General features: G+C 37.1%; 1 protein-coding gene across 1 annotated transcript; it reads right to left on the minus strand.

Annotated features, from left to right (window-relative positions):
• Nucleotides 1-509: 509 nt before the first annotated feature.
• Nucleotides 510-11,111, minus strand: LOC125996278 (interleukin-17A-like). Its single transcript, XM_049765223.1, has 5 exons — nucleotides 11,049-11,111; nucleotides 9,279-9,336; nucleotides 3,148-3,215; nucleotides 2,421-2,617; nucleotides 510-747 (listed from the first exon to the last, which is right to left on the minus strand). Exons 1-5 carry the CDS (start codon nucleotides 11,109-11,111, stop codon nucleotides 510-512), a joined length of 624 nt encoding a protein of 207 aa, XP_049621180.1.
• Nucleotides 11,112-23,988: the final 12,877 nt, after the last annotated feature.

Raw genomic sequence — 23,988 nt, forward strand, 5'->3', positions numbered from 1 at the left:
TCATCTATATCACACATGTCTAAGAGACAGAGGAAAAAAAATCTTATATTCAAAGTATTATAAACTCAGAAGGTTTTGAACAGCATTTATTTTTCTCTAGAATGTCCCTTGGCAGAACAGCTTCTCATACTATTTTTCCTTTCTTGAAAGACTTGAGACCCATAAATACATCCATAATGGCATATAAATATTGATCCATAAATAACATTAAATAATATGCCAAATATATATTGCGATGTTTAAATAATAAAATCCCCAAGTCTTAAAAGTGAAAAAAATAAAGATTTGTTAAATAAAGCTGTTATCTTAGGACATATTAAATATAAATACATAATTTATATCCCTTAGAAATACAAGAGAGAGAGAGAGAGAGAAAGAGCGAGATTCCCAGTTGGCTGGAGAACATCCTTTGCATGTGAAGGTTATAGGCGTGTTACCCCAGCAATGCATGGTCTCTCTAGCACAGACAGAAACAACATTTGAACACTGAGCTAGCTGAGTGCAGAATCTTAACCCACATGATGAACAATGGGGGTGACACACGTGCAGCCCACGGTCACCAGCATTTTCTCCAGTCGGAAAGTGTTGTTGCACTGGCCAGTCTCTCTTCGAAGGACCAGGATCTCTTGTTGGATGGGGACAGAGTTCATGCTGCTGTCCACTTGCCCCTCGGCATTTACACAGCCTAAGTAGCGGCACTTGGCTTCCCAGATCACAGGGGGGACTCTATTAAGGTCCTCGTTGGATCTGTATGGAAGACAAAAAGCAGAACAAAGTAAATTTCTGGTAAAGCTGGATGGGAATAAAACAGGAAAGAATGATTATAGGCAAATCCTTTAATGACACATTATAGGCACTGCAAATTCTCTAAGTGCTGTAAGGCTGAACAGAATGTATTTGGAAGACACTCATATTTAAGCACAAAAAATGTGATAGGACACAATGATCCTAATACCCCTAAGTTTTTTGATAGTAGACTAACTTCAGATGGGTTGTATGTTTAAAATAAACCAGAATTTTTAAAAAAAATCTTTCTTTTATTTAACAAAGACAATTTTTTTTAAGATACTGTTAATAGCTAAAATAAGACCAAAGAAACATCCGTAAACAAGATAGCTGCTTATCTGATTAAATGCAGGTGTTTTTTTGTTTTTTGTTTTTGTTTTAACAGCAAAACAATTTTGTTGTTGTTTTTAGGTCATGCCCAGCAGTGCTCAGGAGCTGCTACTACTACTTCTATGCTCAGGATTTATTTCTGGCAGTTATTTGGGCAGTTGTATACAGAGCAAGAGATTGAAGCTGGGTGATCTATGCACCTGGCAAGCAGCTTGCCAGTTCTGCTATCACTTTGACCCCTGTATATACTTCTAATCTGACATCACTTTCATGGAACAAAATCTCAGTCTGATAAAACTAGGAAAAAAACATAAGCCCTACATTGATCTTTTCTTTCCTCTTCTCCAGATGATTGTACAATCTACTTTTAATTTTAAATGGATTTAATTGAACTATACTTAGTAATGAGAAAAGGGGAAGAAACCATTCATTCAGGTACATTGCAAGACATCAAATAACAGGTCTACTTGTATCAGATAGAACTGCCAAAAATCATTTTTGTATTCACTTCTCTATGGGGTCTAATGACTCACTGTTCTAGGGACATAGTAAATATAGGTGTACTGGAAATGTGAATCAGTACTGATTCATAGACTGGTGGAAATATGCAGCAAGATACTTCCTCTGGGATTGAAGCTACATTTCCCAGGTGCTAATAAGCTAATGTGACCAAATGGGAAAAGTACAAAATAAAGCCAATTAATTTCGAGTTATTTTTAACAACTATTCTCAATGGTAGTTCTAGCAAAGAAAATTAGAATATTAGTCTCCCAGGATAAATGTATACCTTTTAAATAGGCAATGGACATGGATGCTCATCAGTATTAGAAAGATGACCTCTATGAATTTATCTGGTTGTTAGTATAAGTAGCACTGAGATCTAATAAGAGAGGTGTTATTGCACGTGTGTATATCTGTGTGTGTGGCATTATCTTATGTTTCATCTTGTGGAATGAAAACTTCAGAATTCTTATTCTGCCCTTCCAGATTTGACTGACAACTATGAGTCAGTAAAATCACCTTCTAGGTCAGAGCTTCTCAAATTTATTTGGCCTACTACCCCCCTTTTACTAAAGAAATCACTCAGCACTTCCTTGAAAAATCTATCTTCTTTAAGTGAACAGACAGAAAGCACACTACCCCCAAATGCCTGCTGGCTATAATTGCACACTGGATCATTATTTGCTGTACCCCTCCCCAGAGAGAAGTACATTTTGAAAAGACTACTATAGGTGATTTAGACTGGTCTGTCTGATGAATGCAAATATAAAAAAATACAAATCTTATCTTGGAATCTTACTTACTGTACATCCCAAGGTGAGGTGGAACGGGTGTGGTAATCTACAGATCTTCTGGAATTTCCTTTTGAGCCTCCAGTGTCTAGTTTCACCGTTATATATGAAGGGGAGCTCTGGTTCTCAGCATTTGAGCATCTTGGATGTTGTGGGGCCGCAATTCCAGCTTTCATTGTAGTCACAAGACACAGTAGTAGCAGCAGAGACTGAAACAAAATAGAAAAGTAGAAAAGTGGGAATTTGATTAGTGGATATAATTGCTTTGCTAAAATTCTATGACTATGACTCAATACAACCTACATGCTTAGATGAGTTTATTGAAAAAACTGGAAAGAATAATCCCAGTCACCATTGATGAAATCCTCCAGATTGGTGACCCATCTTAATTTGAATTAAACAAAAGTGCAATGGGAGGATTATATTAGAATCCTAGTTTTTTTTGGAAACATTCAATAAGCATTCCTACTGCACAGCATTATGGGACACTTCTTGTGTGGTTTAACCTTCACTAAATTATCTTTCCGTTTTAATCTCTTTCAAACTGATGTGTATCATCAGTTCTTGAAAATACTATGCAATGACTTAAGCATCTACTAAAGCACATTCCTGTTTTTCAGTATTATTGGATCTTTGTAGTCTGACTCTCTATAATATAGATCTATAATTTCTTTCTGGATGTTCCCAGAAAGATTGCTTGGTCTAAATCAAGAACATCATACCACCATCCAGTACTCACCATGGTTGAAGTTCTCTTAGGAGGCACCATAGCTTCTCTCAATTCACTGGTAGTGGATGAGCTTGAGTCTGCTTTAAAATGGACAAAGTGTCAAGTGCTATCTTGTCTCTTTTTATAGGACTTTGCTCCTACTGTGGTTGCTTGCGTAGGTGTACTGGAGTGGGTTCACTATGACACCATTTTGTTTAAAAAATTCCACTCAATGTAGGTCAACCAGCTTCCCCCCTCATGACCAATAATATATGCTTCTGATGGAAAATAAAGGAGATGAAGGCCAGAAAACTCAAGTTGTTGTTGTTTTATTCTTTAGTTTTTTCTACCTCTCGTGGTACTCAGGGTTTCACTCCTGACTCTATATGTGTTTAGGGGATAAAAACTGGGGTTCCTGTATGCAAAGCATGCCCTCAAGCTTTCTCTCTGGAAAGAAATTAACTTAAATTTTCTAAAGACTATGTTATCTTTGCATTCAAAGAACTATCATCAGAATTTAGCAAATCTGCTTTATGTTTGAGCTAATATTATTTATTGTTGGGAATAAAAGCTATACTTTATTTGAAGGGAACCTAGTGAGACAAAAGTTAGACAAACCTTTTTAAGTCCTCTGGTATCTTTTGTCTTGGTTTCACACTTGCTAATTTTTCTCCTTATCAAATTCCCAATCCAGATGTTGTGGAAACTGTTCCAGAAATGTCTCAAAATCTCTGTCTATAAACAAACAACTGGATAATAATTTTATGATGGCAGATGTAATATTTTACTGAATTTAACTCCTACATTGATTGTGTGTACACTCTGCTTTAAGGAGTGAATTACTGGATTTAAAAAATATATGATATTACTGTGAAAGGCATGTCTACCATTACATGTAATCACACAACTTGTCAACTCATGCAATTCTACAAGGTGTAAGATAAGGCAGGAGGAACAAAGAAAATAAGGAACTGATATGGAGATAAAAACTGAAAAAGGTGATGAAAATAGAGAAAAAGATAACAGCAGAGAACTTAGAAGTATAGGAACATGCAAGGAGAAGAGGTGTGAAGGGAAACAAGAAAGAAAGCAATCAAGAAATGGCCCTCTACTTCCTTTTTTCCTCATAGTGAGACAAAGGATTTCAGGTCTTATAATGAACATAGAGTACTGGCTCCAGGATGATAAGGTGAGGTGTCAGATGATAATGCTAGCTGGCTACAATTTTATTTTTATTTGCACCCCAGATTGAGGTGAACAATGATCCTCTCGTGTAAAACGACAATCTATTCTCCACAGTTGGGATATTTAGGAACTTTCCTGAATTCTGTACTTTTGTGTCCTGTAATCCATTCCTCCCTTTTAGGTCTGCTCTTTATTGTCGGCTACCCTCTTGGAGAGCCCCGATGTCAATTCAGGCAATAAGAGGGAATCAGAAATTCAGGGGGCTCAAAGGCCTCTCCAGCAACACTGTTCCTAATGGAGGTTGGAAGGATGAAAAGTTCCTTAGCCGCTGTGAGAGAAAACACACACAGACACCACGCGGGGGATTCTGTCAGAACACTCCTAACTTTACTGAAAGAGGCAGGGGTTTATAAGGGATACTGGTTGCCGAAGCTTGCCAAAAGGGATAATTCCATAAGATATCCAGACAAGTTTCCCCAGTCAGCAGAATATTAACGTGACCTGAGAAGCAGTGGCCTCTAGGATCGGGGATGAGTTTGGCTACCACCTTTAAGTTTTTGAGACAGAGGCTTCTGCCTCAGTGTGTCCTGTCCCAAGAGATCTAGAGGATAACCTCTGCCTATGAGGGGCTTATAGCCCCTGAATCTCAGTCTGAATCTTCTCATATTAACTACTCAACGGTCTCAAGAGGTGGGGTACCTCCCTCCCCCTACTCCTGACATTCCTGGTCCAGTGGTCAACCCTCATTCAGGAAAAACTTCCTCTATTTTTTTTTTATCAGCACCTGTATCCAGTAAACCTATAGGTCTCATACCTGGTACTATAGGCACAGTCCAATTTGCCTGGGCCCCTTAGGCTGGGAACCCTGCTTTAAGGGTGAAAGGCCCTTGTGGCAGTCTTTTTAATACTTCCCCCTTGCAGTTGTGGGGCTGAGGGATGCCCCAATCTAGTTTAAAGGCTTCCCATCCTAATCAAACTTGGATTTACTGTCAGCAGTGCAGTGAAACCTCCTTTTTTTTTTATTCATCATGGACATGGAATGGCAGGAACAACTTTTCTGCTGCTCTTGTTGATTAGGGCACTCACAAAATTAATAATGTTATCTAAAAAGGTTAATCACAGTCATTTGCAACATTATCTACCCAATTCTTTATTTTTAGAAATGTCTAAAGTCAGAGGAACTTTTCTTTATTTTCATAAGAACATTTTAAAAAAAATCCCATATTTTCCCCCTAACTAATCAGTTTACCTCTAAGCATACGGACAGTAATCTTCCTAGGGCGATTTTCCTTGCCAGATAACAAGCAAATTCTAACGCCACTTGTTGTTTCTTTGATTTTTGTTTGTTTGTTTGGTTTGTTTTGGGGCCACAACCTGTGATGCTCACCGGTTTACTCCTGGCTATGAACTCAGAAATCACTCCTGACTTGGGGGACCATCTGGGACACCATGGGATCGAACTTGCTGTCTGTCCTAGGCTAGCTTCTGCAAGGCAGAGACTCCTTACCACTCCATGCCACTGCTCCAGCCCCAAAAGACCAAAATTTTAATACTGTTTGAATTTAAACTGACAAAAGTGTTTCTTTACTGATAGTCTGTTGTCTATGACCTTACTCCAAAATTCCTAAGAGGCAGGGTGGTGGTTTTCTTTATCTGTTTTAAAGCATCTAATTTTATTTGAGAGAGTGGCCCAGTGCTACACCGAGACAAGTTTTCCAGTCACCAGGATATTAATAGTACCTGAGGGGCTTTGGCCTCTAGTATTGGGGGTTGGCCTGGCCCCCACCTTTAGGTGTTTTGGAGACAAAAGCCTCCTATGATTGCCCAGTATAATCTGTCCTGTCCTAAGAGATTAGAGGATAAGCCTCTGGTATGAGGGTCATTATAGCCCTTGGATTTTTGTTTGAATCTTTCCATATTAACCACTTAATGGTTTCAAGAGAGGGGGTACCTCATCCTGCTCCTGACATCCCAGTCCAGTAGGCTGGGAACCCTGCTTTAAGGGTGAATGGTCCTTACCAGCAGCCAGTTTAGTACTTCCCCTTGGGGTAACGGGGCTGAGGGATGTCCAGATTTAGTTTAAAAGCTTTCCCATCTTTATCAAATTTAGATTTACAGTCAGCCTGCCAGTGAAACCTGTTTTTGTACTGCAGGCATGCTGTGGAGGGATCTTTTCTGTTGCGCCTTCCACTTTGTTGATTAGGGTACTTAACAGAATTAGCAATGTTATTTGCAACATTATCCATCCAATTTTTAGGAAATTCTAAAGTCTTTATTTATTATTATTATTATTATTATTATTATTATTATTTTGGTTTTTGAGGCCACACCAGTTTGATGCTCAGGGGTTACTCCTGGCTAAGCGCTCAGAAATTGCCCCTGGCTTGGAGAGACCATATGGGACACCTGGGGATCCAACCGAGGTCCTTCCTTGGCTAGCGCTTGCAAGGCAGACACCTCACCTCTACTGCCGCCTCACGGGCCCCTCTTTATTCTTTATTCTAAAGTCCTTTTCTTTATTTTCAGTAGAAGTTTTAAAAAGCCCGATTTTTTTTTCTGTCCCTAGCTAGTCAGGTTATCTATCAGCATAAAAACAATGATTTCCCTAGGCAACCTCTCTCTCTCTCTCTCTCTCTCTCTCTCTCTCTCTCTCTCTCTCTCTCTCTCTCTCTCTCTCTCTCTCTCTCTCATCAGATAACAAACAAGTTCTAAGCTGCTTGGTTTAAAAAAAAATACACTTTTTTTCTCTTTTTAGCCAAATTTTTTTTGTTTGGTTGATTTTTTGTTTGTTTGTTTGTTTGTTTTGGGGTCACACCTGGCAGCCCTCAGGGGTTACTCCTGACAACACAGGAGAACATATGTGATGCTGAGGGATTCTAACCACCATCCTTCTGCATGCAAGGTAAATGCACTACCTCCATGCTATATCTCTCTGGCCCTCAGCCAATTTTTAACCCTAAACAATACTCAACCATAAACGTAGCAAAAGCACAATGCAATTTTTAACACACAATTTAAATGAAAGTACAAATTAACACAAAATACAAACTGACAAGCAAAATGAATAAAAAGCAAATGTTTTACAATCCTCATCCCTTAGGACGATAGAGAAAAAAAATCTTTGATGTCAATAATTACCAAATACATATTACTAAAAATCATGACATATCCCTTAGTGGGGGGGCCCCCTGAATTATCATTCTCTTAAACATATGCAACTTCCCAGAGGTCTTTTATGGGCTGGTTGATGGTCTAATGTAGCCAAATTTTAGATGTTACTTAATTATATGATATAAATGTCTAGTTTAATTGAGGACAGAGGCCACCATTCCACCCAGTCTGGGTCCTCCTTCTATTTTAATTTTGGGGACTCAAGGAACCATGGCATGAACTATGGGGGGGGGGGGGACAGCACATCCTTCGTTTTTTTTTTTGTTTGTTTGTTTAGAAACATATGTTCTTGCTTGTTGTATATCCCTGTTGTATATCCTAACAAATTATTTCTTAAACCATTGTCTACTAGAGGCTTAATAAATTCAGAACTCCCTTTGAATTAACCCAATTAATAAAGTCTTAGTTTCAAAGGTTTCTAGTGGAAAGTTGCCCACACCTTGCACTTTGGATCCTGCAGTTTCATTCACTTGGGGAACCTCAATTCTATAATGGTTCTATCTGCCCCAGAATCCAAGAGCAAAGAAAACAATTTCCCCCCTATGTTGACATATTTCCTTGGGGAGGGGGCTGTGGAAACTGGAAATACTACTAGAGGGCCACTCTTTTTTTTTTTTTTTTTTTGGTTTTTGGGCCACACCCGGTAACGCTCAGGGGTTACTCCTGGCTATGCGCTCAGAAGTCGCTCCTGGCTTGGGGGACCATATGGGACGCCGGGGGATCGAACCGAGGTCCGTCTCCTAGGCTAGCGCAGGTAAGGCAGGCACCTTACCTCCAGCGCCACCGCCCGGCCCCTAGAGGGCCACTCTTGACTGAAATTACAGTTATGGGGTCATTCCCACTCTCAAAATGTCTTGAACGCTCTGGTCCTTACAATTTTTATTTGGAAGACCTGTATTCTAGGGGATATTTAAACTGCTTCAATGAATAGGAATATTACATAATGAGAAGCAAGAGGATTTTAGAATTAGAGGCACAGCAGAGGAGAATTATTGACAGAGAGCCAGATAAGGAGGAGAGGTAGGAAAATAAAGCAAATAGGCAACAAGAAAAAGAAAAAAAAATGCAATGGCCATAAATTTGACTATATACATACAGAATTGCATGAGTCGCAGGGTTCTATCTCTTCTCTGAAAAAACAACAATGATTACCCGAGCCCTGAAAGGAAAATATATATAATTTACCTGTATCCACAATGAGTTAGTGGTAGCTGGAAGAGTCCCCTGTCCCAGAAGCATTCAGAGGTCCTGAGAAAGACAAGTTGGGCGTCAGATGTAGGGTTCTGACGCCAGGTGCCCCAGCAAGGCAGATGCAAGGGTGGGTAAGGATCTCTTCCAGCCCTTGGCCTCAAGGCCGGACTCTGGAAAGAGACGGAAGACTGTGAGCCACAGAGCACTCACAGGAAAGTATTGTCAGAGCATTGACTCTCTTTATTGAAGGTAGGGACAAGGCTTTTAAGGGCTTTAGGTGGAAAACAGAATGTGAGTAATAAAGTTTAGCAACAAGATGGTATTCAGAGACAACAATCACAAGGTACATGGCATCATTGATTAGGATGGTATGCAAAGATAGTGGTTACAATACCCATGGCATCATTAAATCAGAAAGCATGTAAAGATAGTGGTCGCAATGCTTATGGCACTATAAACCTAGACATGTTGTTTGACCTGGATGACTTTCTCCTGCATTCATAACAGCAGGGACCCAAGTCGCTAAAGAGACTTTCTTTTATATTGAAGGCCAGTTGGCAAAAATTAGAAATCTTATTTCTCAGACTCTCCCCACATATCTTCTGGCAACTGACGTCCTAATGGCTTTTCATTGTTGGAACCTTGTTTTTGTTTTTTTAGGACTCGGTCAATCTGAAGGGAATTAAAGGAGGAGGTAGAGAAGGGTGAAAATAAAACCAAGATCTGTAAATTAGGAAGAGGAAAATTAGGCAAGAGTAATATAGAGGAAAACTAATGATATTCCATGAGAGATTTTTTATATTATTATGAGATAGCCAGACAGAGGTGGAGTAGGGTGAAGGAATGTGTACACGAAGCAAGCAAGCAGTAAAAGTAAAACACTAATAAAAGACAAGGGGATAATGATAAAAACTTCCCACAAGGTATACATGAGAAATAAAGTTCTGCAATAATGTCCCTTAGTGACAATGAAATGGTCTCACTCATTTATAGGTTTTAAGAAAAATGAAAGACATTTTTGCAATAATTTTTAAAGAGAAAAGAGAGGAGGGCTGGAAGTTCCAGCTCACCTCATAAAGCTTACCACAAAGAGTGATGAGCTGAGTTAGAGAAATAACTACATTGAGAACTATCCTAACAATGAGAATGTATGAGGGAAATAGAAAGCCTGTGTAGAGTACAGGCAGGGGTGGGGTGGGGAGGAGGGAAAATTGGGACAATTGTGATGAGAATGCTGCTCTGGTGGGGGGAGATATTCTTTACATGACAGAAACCCAACCACAATCATGTTTGTAATCAAGGTGTTTAAATAAAATATTATTTAAAAAAAGTTTTATCAGTGCACATTGTCTTACTGAGTGAGATTGGGAGCAGGAAATGCAAGACTGACATCACCTCTCTTTGCTTAGCAGGGATGAGAGCTGGGGATGTAAATCTGGGGGTGCAATGTCTCCCCCTATTTGTTTTATATAAAGTTAAAGGGACTGGCACCTGTGTTAAGTTGCCCCTATCTAGGATCTCACCCATCTTTGGCTGCCCAGTTTTTATGGTCCCAGGACCATAAAAGACAACCAGTCTTAGGTTGTCTCCCACCAAGGAGCTTACTCATATTGTCTGCCAGGTCAACCCAGGGCCAGGCAGGTCTAGCCTTCCTTGTGAATCTCTGCCATAGTCACTCACATCCAATCCAGTCCAGGTCGTGGTCTTTTTTTATCAGCCAAATCCACAATGGTATGCGACAGCATGACAACGGCACCAAACCTACTTTTAATAATACGTACTAATTTATTAATAATACAAGGGCCAAGGATAAGGAAAAGCATGAGCAATACTAAAGTCCCCGCCAAAACAAGTAACAAGGTAGTAAGCCACGGAGACAAATCAAACCAATTTTGAAACCAAAATTCCCATTCCCTTTGTACTCTTTCCAATCCATTCCAGAGTCTGGTAAGAGAGACTTAGAGACTGGAAGGAAGCTTGCAGATGGTCCAGGGAGGCTTCCACTTTTCTTCGATCTTTGTCAATGGCTCCACGGAGATTCTGGAGGGGAATATGCTGGGTCCCCAAGGCAACAGCTCCCTTTGCAGCTGCAGCCAGCCAGGGATGTGTGCTTTAGATGGTATGGTTACACCTAAGATTTTGGATCCAAGCAAGATCAGGATTAATAACAGCATTCTGGAATAAAATACAAAATGCACTCCTCAGAACTGCTTCTCAGTGTCCTGGGACAAGAGGTTAATGTTGTTCACATATTTGAGAGATCTAGCTGGGACCCATTTTGGGTTGGGGTCATTTGCAGAAAACTGCATTCAAAACCTTTGTCTACTGTTAGTAGGGGAATTAGGCCTTCTCCAAGCACCTGTCATAGGATCCTTCCATCTTACCAGTACCTCTTGTTTGGGTGCAAGACATTGGGTACATAATGCTGTGGTATGATGAGAGCCCATCGCTTTTTGAAAAAATTAAAATATTTAGTGTGAAAAGACCCATGCTTAACTTCTGGTGTGGGCTAGCTCCCCCTTTCTTTTATTTTTAAAGCTGATTTTTTTTAATGTTTGATTATGTCTTTCAGTTTGCCTCAATAGATTAGGCTTAAGGCCTCTGAGGTTTACCTCAGCAGTTTTCAAAGGTGGTACCTGAAAAAAAGACAGGTATGATTTACAAGTTCTAACAATTTTCTTAAGTTCCTTTATAGGCATGAAGGGATATTTAGCATGTAATCTCGTTATCTTAGTTTAGCATGTATACCACTTTATCTCAGAGGACTGACCATACATACAGTTTTCTAATATTCAACTGGGTTTGGATTTGAATTTGTCATAGTCAATTGGGGTTCAACTGAAAAGATCTTGGAAGGCAGAAGAATGGAAAGTGGGGGAAGGCAGAGTCTCCCCATTCTGTTTCCTGGATCCATGTTTATTCTCTCTGACCTTTTATTTTTGGAATAGATGTAGGCTCTTGCTGACTAGAACCAATTGCAATACTAATGTCATTGAGTTCTAAAAGTTAGTTTACTGTACTTCAAATGTCTACAGTAACTATTATTTTTATGGCTCAGAGAACAGACTATGGAAACCATGATCCTTGAGACAAGGCTATATTCACTGAGAACTCTCCTCTAAATGTAATGAGGGAAAGATCTCAGAAGTGGTGGTGTTTTACATTTATTACTTCTTCACAGATAGCCATTTCTCTAATTCAGGTTTTGACTCTCTTGGATTAAATTTTTTTTGGGGGGTCACACCCAGCAGCGCTCAGGGGTTGATCCTAGCTCTATCCTCAGAAATTGCTCCTGGCAGGCTCGGGGGACCATATGGGATGCCAGGATTCGAACCACTGTCTTTTTGCATGCAAGGCTAACGCACCACCTTCATCCTATCTCTCTGGCCCCTCTTGAATTAATTTTTAACAATTTATGGTATTAAGTACAATATAATGCACTTGAGGCTATGTTTCAGGTAACTTTTTCTTCAGTTTTTGCTGTTTGAGTCTTGAAAGAATATGTTTGGACCTGGAGAGATAGCACAGTGGCATTTGCCTTGCAAGCAGCCGATCCAGGACCAAAGGTGGTTGATTCGAAACCCGGTGTCCCATATGGTCCCCCATGCCTGCCAGGAGTAACCTCTGAGCATCGCCGGGTGTGGCCCAAAAACCAAAAAAAAAAAAAACCCAAACAAAACAAAACAAAACAAAAAAACAAAAAAAACCTTTTAAGAAAGAACATGTTTAAGACTTTTGTTTATTTCCATCCTTAGATTTTACTATAATATTTTAGAAAAAGTGTGTTGCTGACCACTGTCACTCCCTTAGCATCTAATGTTTTCTTTAATGCCTAATTAATTAGTGCTTAATGTTTACCTAATGAAAATATGATATTGATTTCCATGAATTGCTTTTTTCCAGCTTATTTTATTCTGGTTCAGAGCTAGTTTGTTCTAGTTGCATTACATGGTCTTTTCTTCTATATTTAATTTTCCTGCTAAATTATGAGTTATCTGAAGATATATAGCCATTTTGTTAGTACTTTAAGGATTAAAAACATGATTAGGTCTGGAGAGATAGCATGGAGGTTAGGTATTTGCCTTGCATGCAGAATGACAGTGGTTCAAATCCCGGCATCCCATATGATCCCCCAAGCCTGCCAGGAGAGATTCCTGATCATAGAATCAAGAGTAACCCCTGAGCACTGCCGGGTGTGACCTCAAAACAAAAAAAAACATGTTTAATAAATAATACACATTTAATATTTTGACTGAATGTTAGTATAAAAGTATTATTGGGGTTTTTTGTTATTGTTGTTTTGGGCTCACATCCACAGCACTCAGGCTTACTCCTGACTCTGCTCAGGGAGACTTGGCAGTGCTTGGGGACCATATGTAGTGGTGGGGTCAAATTGGGGTCAGTGCCATGCAAGGCAAGAACCTAAACCTCTGTATTATTTCTCTGGTTTATAAATTATAACTTTTGGAAAGCTCAACATCTTAAATATTATTTTTTAGACTCAGCTGCTTTCCCATGCCCTTATTGAAATGTTTAATGTCTGAAATATTGATCATAATCATTTGAAAGTAGTGAAAAAGTTTGTAACCTATTCTTGGACACCAGGGTTTGTAAAGAACTCCTTGCCTTGCATTTTCTTGTGAGAGAATGGAACAGAGGAGAAGGTGTTTGCCACCAATTGTTTTGATTATGGCTAAGGGAAAAAAGATGACTCTACTGTTGCTAGACATCTGTTTAAGTAGCCAATTGAAGCCTCATCCCCCACCCTTTCTCCTTAGGTAACTTGACCTTACCTGCAAGACCCTGCCCATTCCTGGGAGGGGTCTTGGAAAAGGTAAATAAGGTATGGACCAGAGGGGATTAGGGCTCTTGGCTGGCTCTCTCGCTTCTGGTCTTTGGGCAGCATGAAGCCCAAAGGGAAGATGGCTGAAAGGAGTTAAAATGCAGGGTAGCTAAGAATGGCTAAGTGCTTAAAAGGTTATGAATAAAGTTGATGCTTCCTGATGCCTGCCTGTGAGTGAGTTCAATACCCATCGCTTTCCTGGACCCCAGATCCACCGGTTAATGGGGGATGAAGCCACGTGGCAGGGGCCTAAGGACAAAGGCAACCATCCACCTCCATCCAGCTCCATCTTTAATTATTTGATTCTACAGCCAATGAAAGCCAGTCTATGTCCTTTTAAACCTGGCTTTATACTCTACTCTGGGGATACAAGATGTATTTTTATTAAAGATCATAATTTAAAGAAATCATAGCACTGTGATTTATAGTTATTCATAATATAGTTGAGACATTGAATATTCCAACATCAATACCACCACCAGTGTGACCTTCCCTCCACTAATATCCACAGTTTCCCACCTCTGCCTCAACCTGCCTTCTTGTAGGCACAAATTTATTTTATATTGTTTATTACAACACAAAGGCAAATGGAACTATCAAGACTTAGAACAATAAAAGTTGATTTGTTATGATTGTTGTATCTCTCAATGGTATTACTAAAGTTGTTGTCTGATCATTTACTGGACTGGTTGATTTTAGCTGGACCTCTGAATTATTATTTAGACTCATTGATCTTGGTAGTATTCTGTGCAGCTTTCCTTACAGATTTTTATGGTCCTATTGGCTATTAGTACTGAAATTTGGAGGTGTTGGTCCAGAAAATATTATCGCTTGTTCAAATGAGTTCTTGCATCAGTTAATATAATATTTGATCATGAATTCTTAAAAAAAGAACACTATGAAGAACAATTGGAAAGAGCAAATGAGAGGCAATTATTTTGTTCCGTGATTTCCCTCAGATTTATCAGGCTTGCTTCCTGATAGATAAAGGGTTTGGGATACAAAGGTTCACATGAAAAGAGATATTGCAAACTGAAATATGGAAACTAAATTAGATGAGGAGAAACTGAGTGGCTGGATCCTGGGAAATATTTCTCAAAGCCAAATGTGCATTTAGAAGGATGATACTGGGGAATTGTTTGTGGGATCTTTTATTCAGAAAAAATGATTTTTTTAGAGAAATGATTTTCATGACTTCTTAATAGTATTGTGCATCTTAAACATCATTATTTCTATCCACACACTGAGGGGAAACCCTTATTTTTATTTTATTTATTTATTATATTTTTATTTCATTCTCATGGGAGAGAATTGTAGAGTTTTCTGTGCTGATTGGGTAGAAATATAAACCCTTAATTAAGGATACAATTAACAAATTAAAACACTTATAACTATGTGTTGAGGTTGTACTACTGATGTATAGTGTGATTTAATGACAATAACTTCAAGGAATTCAAGGATTTAATAACAATATTTTATTTTGTTTGTCTTTTGAGATTTCTTGTGGGGTGTGGGCTCCAGGGCGCCTTTTCATCACACACCCTGGCCTTCCTGAGATTGACAAAAGATTTGCGGCAGGGAGGTCTTGGATAGAGTTCTTGCAGTGCAGATCCTTTTGGAACTAGGTCTGGTATCAAGCCACAGTCTACATTAGGCAGAGGTGATTAGGAGGGCCACACTACATGAGTCAGTAGGAGTGTTGGTTGTATTTTCTCGCCGGGAATGAGGTGTGGGTTTGAGTGGGTGTCTCTTCACTTGGGTGAAGAGGGATAGGTTCGTTGGGGTAGGAGGTCAGTCTTGATGCCTAATGGATTTAGAACTGAGGGTGAAGAGTTTTAATATGGTGAGATATTGGGGATGGGATTGAGGGGTGAAGGGATAGTCGGATTTCTGAAGGGGGGAGAAGTGATAGTACATGGGAGGGGCTATATAGGCTATAGGTATGGGTTGTTTATAATTTAGGTTTGTCTCTTAAGGATTCCTATCTCTGTGTGTTCCTGCCCACATATAAACATATAGAAGTTAGCTTAGGTATATATTAATGAAAAGAGGTGGGGAGAATAAGAGATATACCGAGTACAGAAAGGTAAGTGTAGTACATATAAGGTAAAGAAACTAATAGATCAACTTTTGGATATGTATAGGTTTCGTGTCTTGAGTACTAACCATTGTGTTAGTGAGGTCTATCTATAAAGATGTTTACCCTTTGCAGTATTGTCCGCAGCATCCTATATATCAACTCTCCTTTCCTATAGAGGAGGTAACCTTGTGGTTTTTATTTGACATGGATTGAATTGATGATAATGAGGAGAAGAAGATAGAAGAAGAGGGAGACAAGAAGAGAGAAAAAGAAAACAGAAAACCAAACCAAACCAACCAATCAATCAAACAACAACAACAAAAAGAAATAATGAGAAGAGAGGATCAAAGAGCAAGGGCATGTTAGTTTGCGTGAACGTGTTCAATGCATAGGCCCTGTAGTATAAATCTGTAGGTCACAGTTGCTGCTTATGTGGTTAGAGGTTCCTTTTAAGTTTATTAAAGTTGTTTTATGTGGGAAACAGAATTTATTGTATATAAAATGGTTTATCTAACAAACTGCCAAAGAAAATATCAATCTGATATATCAATCTGATAATATTACTGTTTCTCTGCAATTTAATATTAAGTGTTTGCTCTGCCTCTGTTCCTGAAGGCCATTATGAAAAATTAGTGATTCAGTAAATTACTCCAGGATATAGGATTTCTTTAAAATAGACTGTAGAAAAATTTCTCTTTCCTTGCTTGATGTGATAGATTGAAAGAGTAATAAATAATTGGGACACTTTGACAGTTACTCTTGATGAGCTGACAAGGACTCAAGAGATCAGAGACAGAATATTTCATAGTTTGGGTATTTATTTTTAACCATTGGTCATTTTAACTTGCTAGATTTTCTCCCTGATGAAGATGGTTTAACAGATTTCCTTCCTTCCTTTTATTTTTCCTTTTCCATCTTTCTATTTCTTTCTTTCTTTCTTTCTTTCTTTCTTTCTTTCTTTCTTTCTTTCTTTCTTTCTTTCTTTCTTTCTTTCTTTCTTTCTTTCTTTCTTTCTTTCTTTCTTTCTTTCTTTCTTTCTTTCTTTCTTTCTTTCTTCTTTCTTTCTTTCTCTCTCTCTTTCTTTCTTCTCTCTCTCTCTCTCTCTTCTTTCTTTCTTTCTTTCTTTCTTTCTCTTTCTTTCTTTCTTTCTTTCTTTCTTTCTTTCTTTCTTTCTTTCTTTCTTTCTTTCTTTCTTTCTTTCTTTATTTCTTTCTTTCTTTCTTTCTTTCTTTCTTTCTTTCTTTCTTTCTTTCTTTCTTTCTTTCTTTCTTTCTTTCTTTCTTTCTTTCTTTCTTTCTTTCTTTCTTTCTTTCTTTCTTTCTTTCTTTCTTTCTTTCTTTCGTTCTTTCTTTTTTTTGGTTTTTGGGCCCCACCCGGTGACGCTCAAGGGTTACTCCTGGATATGCGCTCAGAAGTTGCTCCTGGCTTGGGGGACCATATGGAAAACCAGGGGATCGAACCGAGGTCCATCCAAGGCTAGCACAGGCAAGGCAGGCACCTTACCTCTTGCGCCACCGCCCGGCCCCCTGCTCTTCTTTCTTTCTTTCTTTCTTTCTTTCTTTCTTTCTTTCTTTCTTTCTTTCTTTCTTTCTTTCTTTCTTTCTTTCTTTCTTTCTTTCTTTCTTTCTTTCTTTCTTTCTTTCTTTCTTTCTTTCTTTCTTTCTTTCTTTCTTTCTTTCTTTCTTTCTTTCTTTCTTTCTTTCTTTCCTTTCTTTCTTTCCTTTCTTTCTTTCCTTTCTTTCTTTCTTTCTTTCTTTCTTTCTTTCTTTCTTTCTTTCTTTCTTTCTTTCTTTCTTTCTTTCTTTCTTTCTTTCTTTCTTTCTTTCTTTCTTTCTTTCTTTCTTTCTTTCTTTCTTTCTTTCTTTCTTTCTTTCTTTCTTTCTTTCTTTTCTTTCTTTCATTCTTTCTTTCTTTCTTTCTTTCTTTCTTTCTTTCTTTCTTTCTTTCTTTCTTTCTTTCTTTTTTTTGGTTTTTGGGCCCCACCCGGTGACGCTCAAGGGTTACTCCTGGATATGCGCTCAGAAGTTGCTCCTGGCTTGGGGGACCATATGGAAAACCAGGGGATCGAACCGAGGTCCATCCAAGGCTAGCACAGGCAAGGCAGGCACCTTACCTCTTGCGCCACCGCCCGGCCCCCTGCTCTTCTTTCTTTCTTTCTTTCTTTCTTTCTTTCTTTCTTTCTTTCTTTCTTTCTTTCTTTCTTTCTTTCTTTCTTTCTTTCTTTCTTTCTTTCTTTCTTTCTTTCTTTCTTTCTTTCTTTCTTTCTTTCTTTCTTTCTTTCTTTCCTTTCTTTCTTTCCTTTCTTTCTTTCTTTCTTTCTTTCTTTCTTTCTTTCTTTCTTTCTTTCTTTCTTTCTTTCTTTCTTTCTTTCTTTCTTTCTTTCTTTCTTTCTTTCTTTCTTTCTTTCTTTCTTTCTTTCTTTCTTTCTTTCTTTCTTTCTTTCTTTCTTTCTTTCTTTCTTTCTTTCTTTCTTTCTTTCTTTCTTTCTTTCTTTCTTTCTTTCTTTCTTTCTTTCTTTCTTTCTTTCTTTCTTTCTTTCTTTCTTTCTTTCTTTCTTTCTTTCTTTCTTTCTTTCTTTCTAAACCCAGTTTAGATGAAGCTTTTTTATCTGATAGAATAAGATCACAAAAGCTGTTTCAAGGTCTTATTAAAAAAAAAAAGTAATCGATAGGTTAAAAGAATATTGAGTAGCCAATATTGTATCTGGGTAAGGCATTTGATTAGGAGGACTTGGTGACCTCCAAATAGTGCGAAATACCTTTAGGAAATGTATTTAGAGAAAAGAATTTACTCTTACACATCTTTTCCAGTGCCACATCCTTGTGCTAATGCCTGGAACAAGTGTAAGACCAAGCACTGAAAGAAGGAAGACACGTGTCATAACATCACATTCATCACGTCATCTAAACACAACCACAGCCCCTCAGTGTTTCCCCTATCCCTATCTGAAAGTCCACTATCAAACGTAGCTCATGAGTATGTCAACTTCTTTGACTAATAACTGCTGGTCTCATGGAAATAAAACTTTTTTTAAGTTGAGTTTCTCACCAACCTTTTACTGAAACACTGATTTAAAGTGGGTCAGAAAACTTTCCATTTTGTTTCAAATCAATAGACTTAGAATTTGACCCTGGTATGTTAGCAGGCAAAATGCAAATTTATTTAAGCATGGACTTCCTTCCCTTTTCCCTTGGTAATGCTGACTTCATCTGGTACCTTGGGAAGTCAAGATAAAAAAAAAAAAGACTGGTTTAAAATCTCAGCGGATGTCATTGAAAAGTTAGGTTCTAAAATTAAACAAGCAAACCAAACCACATTGAGACTGGGTCACTAAGTTATTGACAGTAACTTATTTTCAGCAATTTTGAAGTTAATATGATCTTAAGAGAAACACAGAAATAGTAAAAAGAAAACAATATAGTAGAACAATATAATAAACAATATAGTACAATAACAATATAGTAAACAATATAGTAGAAGAACAAGCAATTATTTTTCATCTCTAGATAATAAAGAGGTTCTAGGTGAGAGTTCCTTTGTGAACTGTATATATAGTAAATTTAATATACAAAAGCTCCATGTCTTTTATTCCAAGATATTCTGAAAGATATAAGATAATTTATGACAAAAATTTAGGTGTTGAGGCAGATAGAAAAATATGACGACTCAGGCCCCAAAATACATATAAACAGACATATAAAAACTAATATAGTTACTCTAGTTGAAGTCTACATTGATCTGAACTTTACTTTCTTCAAACCCAGAGAAAAGGCAGGCATTCTTGGTTGACAAATCAGTAAGAAAGGGATTAGCTAATTTTTTGTATGAGGTTTAGTTTTTCCATTTTCGTGTGTGTGTGTGTGTGTGTGTGTGTGTGTGTGTGTGTGTGTGTGTGGTGTAGAGGTTATAAAAAACTCCCATTTAATATGTTGGTTAAGCATGAGTTTTTTGGTTATCAAATTTCTGTAGTCAGATGCAAGTTTATCCTTAATAACCACCCATCTACCAAAGAAAATGTGTTTTCATTTATACCTTCATTTCTACCTTTACATGGAAAAAGCAATCGGATATGTATTATAAATAATTGTGAGGATACCTTAACCATATCAAACTGCCACACCACCAAATATGTTCCAGATCTATAGATTCTGGACCATGTGTATGCAAGCAAATAACTGCAAGCAAATGACTGCAAGTCACATAACACCCTAATATTTCATAGCAGTATTAGCCCAGTAGGATGATAGCAAATTTGATGGAAAAGTTAAATAATAAAATAATTCAAAGGGAGAAAGATAGACACAGAATAGGCTCACTAATATATGGGTTTTAAGAAAAAAATAAAAGACATTATTGTAATAATGCCCAGAGAGAATAGAGATGAGGGCTGGAAGTACCAGCTCATGATATGAAGCTCACCACGAAGAGTGGTGAGTACAGTTAGAGAAATAACTACACTAACAACTATCATGTCAATGTTAATGAATGAGAGAAGTAGAATGCCTGTCTCGAATACAGGCAGAGGGTGGGGGAGGAGGAAGATAGTGGGCATTGGTAGTGGGAATGTTGCAGTGGTGAAGGGTTTTTTTAATTACTCAAACCCAACTATAATCATGTTTGTAATCATGATGCCTACATAAAGATATTATTTAAAAAAAAAAGAAGACCATAAAGCTCAATAAGCTTAAACAGTAACACAGAAATCTCAATTCACAGCAACTATACCCAGGAAATCCTTAGACAATAACTTTAGTAACATCATTGAGAGATAGAACAATTATTTTAAACGGAACCTAATTGATAAAAGCTTTTCTAATTCTATTTGCTTTGTGCTGAAACAAATAATATCAAGTTAATTTGTGTCTGCAAGGGGGCATATTCAGATTTGGGTGGGAAACAAGGATATTAGTGGAGGAAAGGTCATATAGGTGGTGGGGCTGGTGTTGGAACACTTGATGACTGAGACAATTATATTATGACCAACTTGATAGATCATGATGTTAAAATAAAAATAAATAAAAAGTTGTGAGGGATAAGTCAAATAACACATGTGACTTAACATGTTTAGGTTCTTGGTGAATTTTGTTAATATAGGAATTATATAGGAACAATGTGATAAATCATGTTGTTACAATAAAAATAAATGGTTGTAAGGAGTAACTCAAATCACACACATGGCTTACAATGTTTAAGTGCTTGGTGAATTTTGCTAATATAGGGATTATATAGGAATATTAGGGCATGAGAATCTATCAATTGTAAAGACCTTTATGAAAACATTGTAAAGGGGTGTGGTCTATGTTTTTTACTAGTCGGAGGTAGGATAAACCATATGCTACCAAGATTAAAAGCATGAAGCATATGCTTTATGACTTTAGCAACACCTTTGTGATCATTTTGTCAAACATTTGTGAGAAAAGAAAAACATGGGATCTGAGTGATTTAAGTTATCTGTTCATTTTAATGTTCATTCTGTGAGAAAGAAAGGGGATTTTTAATCATGGCTTGAATAAATATCCATTCAGCAAATGTCTCTTGAGCACCTCTAGTGATTTTGCTAAGCTCTAGGGATACAATACAGGATAAACAAATATGGCTGTTTCAAGGAGTTACCACTAAATAATGAAGGCCCTTCATTCATATTTTATACTTCCCAATCTGTTTTCTAACAATGAGTTAGAGTTAGATTTCTTACATGCTTAGAGAATCTGAAAACCAAGAACATGGGTTTGTAGAATGGAATAGTACCTTCTATTACTAACTGGAAAGTAAAGAAATTTCTAGATATATTATTGTCTTATTATTTTAACCCTTATTATTTTATTCCCACCTGATGTATATGTGCATACATATTTAATAACAATCTTGCACACACATATATTAATATACGCATGTAGTATTTTCACAGTCATGACAGTGATAATCATCTCTCATATAAAATGTGTAGGTAGAAAACAAAAAAAATAAAAGCAAGATAAAACCATTAACCTAGTATTTTGGAATAAAGTTGGAAGCAGTTTCTGGTATTAAAATAGAAATCGTTTATAATTGATCTATCTATAAATGGTATGTTAAAAACTGTGAGTATTTATAAAACTTGGACTACATTGTAATGCTATTTTAAAAGATTGTTCTCACCTTGTGAGATATTTTAGACACGTAACTCTTTTGTTTTTGGTTTATATGTGTGTAATGAAACAGATTAAAAAGACTGGTTCCCTAACATCCTGTAAAGAGAATTGATAACAAACTTTTTCCCCTGGGCAACTCCTAGCTGTGCTCAGGACTAGCTATGCACACTCGGTTCTATGTTCTAAGGCTTGGAATACAAGGGTTGAATCTGGGTCACTTGCATGCAAGGCAAGTGCCTTACTATTTTACTGTCTCTTTGGCCAATAGTAAACAAATAAACTTAATTATTCTTTGGAAAAAAATTTGTATTATTGTTTTTGTGCCACATCAGCTGTGTTCAGGGCTTACACCTGGCTCTCCACCCAAAGATATATCTTGAATGCTGGGGAACCATATGTGATGTCAGGGATGAAACAATGGGTGGGCTGCATGCAAGGGAAGCACCTAATCACTGTACTATCTCTTTGACCCCCTCCTTTGATTTCTCCCTGGCAATAGGAATATTAATACCTGAGTATTTTACAGCAGAAGAATTAATGTAGAGTTAAAAATGACAAAAACTTAGTGACAATACTCAATAGGATGAGTCATGATAACAAATCTTATTTCGTAATATGGGAATATTAAAATTTTAATATTATTGCTGGAGAGATTGCATGGTGGTTTCTCTTCTTTGGCAGCACATATTGTTCCCTTAGTACCACCAGGGATCACTCTTGAGCACAGAGTCAGGTATAGTTCCTGAGTACCACAGGTTGTGGCCTCAAAACAATGAGCCATAAACCAAACAAACAAAAGTTTTATGCAGAGCAATCAGTTCCAGTCATCGGTGCTGAGAAGGGAGAAAGTGACACTCAAGGCATAAATTGCCTGCCCTAGAGACAGGTGGGTGTGGGTGGTGCATAGTTATATATGCATACGACTTCAGTTCCTATTAATGTATTTTACATTCATTTCAATATTCAATATTTGTCAATACACTGATAAATATATTACAGGTTTTTTCTCATTATACATTGAAAAAATTGGTTTTTAAACTATTGTCTGTCATAAGTAAAATTAATAATTATATAACATCTGCCTAATAAAGAAATCTAAGTTAATTAGTTTAAACAAAAAATATGGGACCCTTACTATTGTTTTAAAAGTTCTGTATTTTTTTCCCTCTTCTTTCTTTTTAAAAATGTTTCTTTTCTTTAACATTGCTGGAAACAAATGTATTATGATCAACTATGTCAACTATGTGATATATGCTCTTTAAGTAAAGTATATTTTAAAGTCTTAATTATTATAGTTGTGATGGTATATTTGTATTGACATATAGTTTTGGTATACACACTTTCCTCACCTTATCTTCAGTACAGTGCTCAAGACCCTTCACCAGTGTCCTGTATTGCTTCCAGTCTCTCCATCATTACTTCTTCAACTCCTTCCCTTAAAATAAGAGATAGTAGTGACAGTCATGGACACTTTGGTGATGATATATTAACTTTATTTAATAACTTTTTATTGATTGAGATTTTGTGACTTTGAATAGTTTCATGATGATCTCTGTGTATGGAATGCCAACACCACATTCTCCACTAGTGTACCTACCTTCCCCCCAAATTTCAATTTCCTTTTCTCTTAAAACTGCTACACACACACACACACACACACACACAATTCATTTGTGTAAACAAGTTTTCCCATTGTTTTGTCTTTGACTCCTTTGTTACTAATTTGTTGTAAATCTCCAACTCTCACATATTAGAAAATACTTCTGCTTTGTGTTTTAAGGTTTTTGGGTCTAATGACAAAGCTGGTAGTGTGAGCTGAGAAGATATTCTATGACCTCTAAGGTAATTTCATCAGATGACAGATCTAAAATATATGTGGATGCAAAAATACTTTTCTTAATGCCTTTAAATAAGGATACTTCCAGTTTTAAAAAAAGGTTTTATTTACTTAAAGTGCTATTAAAGTCATATTTTATAATGCTATATAAGTTTGGGGTGTGTAACACTATCATTCAACTACAGCAAATTTAGCAGTAAAAGCCCAGTTTTGTTTTTCAATATACTATACTCTCCAGCTTCTTGAGTTTTATTCTTCTTGTTTAACCTGAATGCATGAGTATTTCATTTTAAGTATATGTTTAATATTATTTATATATGTAATGTTTTTATATATTTATATGTATCTATATATTTAGGAATTAATTTTTAATTTATCTTCATTGGAAGTAATCTTCTTTAGTCATAGTCCTTAACAGTGTACAAAGTACATA

Source organism: Suncus etruscus, chromosome 18 (genome assembly GCF_024139225.1).
Source record: "Suncus etruscus isolate mSunEtr1 chromosome 18, mSunEtr1.pri.cur, whole genome shotgun sequence".
Lineage (NCBI taxonomy): Eukaryota > Metazoa > Chordata > Mammalia > Eulipotyphla > Soricidae > Suncus > Suncus etruscus.

Bases quoted from the DNA above. Each gene is read 5' to 3' on its own strand.
- LOC125996278 (XM_049765223.1), bottom strand. From the start codon at position 11,111: ATGGGCTCTCATCATACCACAGCATTATGTACCCAATGTCTTGCACCC. The intron at 9,337-11,048 runs GTAAGATGGAAG...AATTCCCTTCAG, and splicing joins CACCCAAACAAGAGGTACTG to ATTGACCGAGTCCTAAAAAA. The intron at 3,216-9,278 runs GTCAGTTGCCAG...ATTTTAAAGCAG, and splicing joins CAATGAAAAGCCATTAGGAC to ACTCAAGCTCATCCACTACC.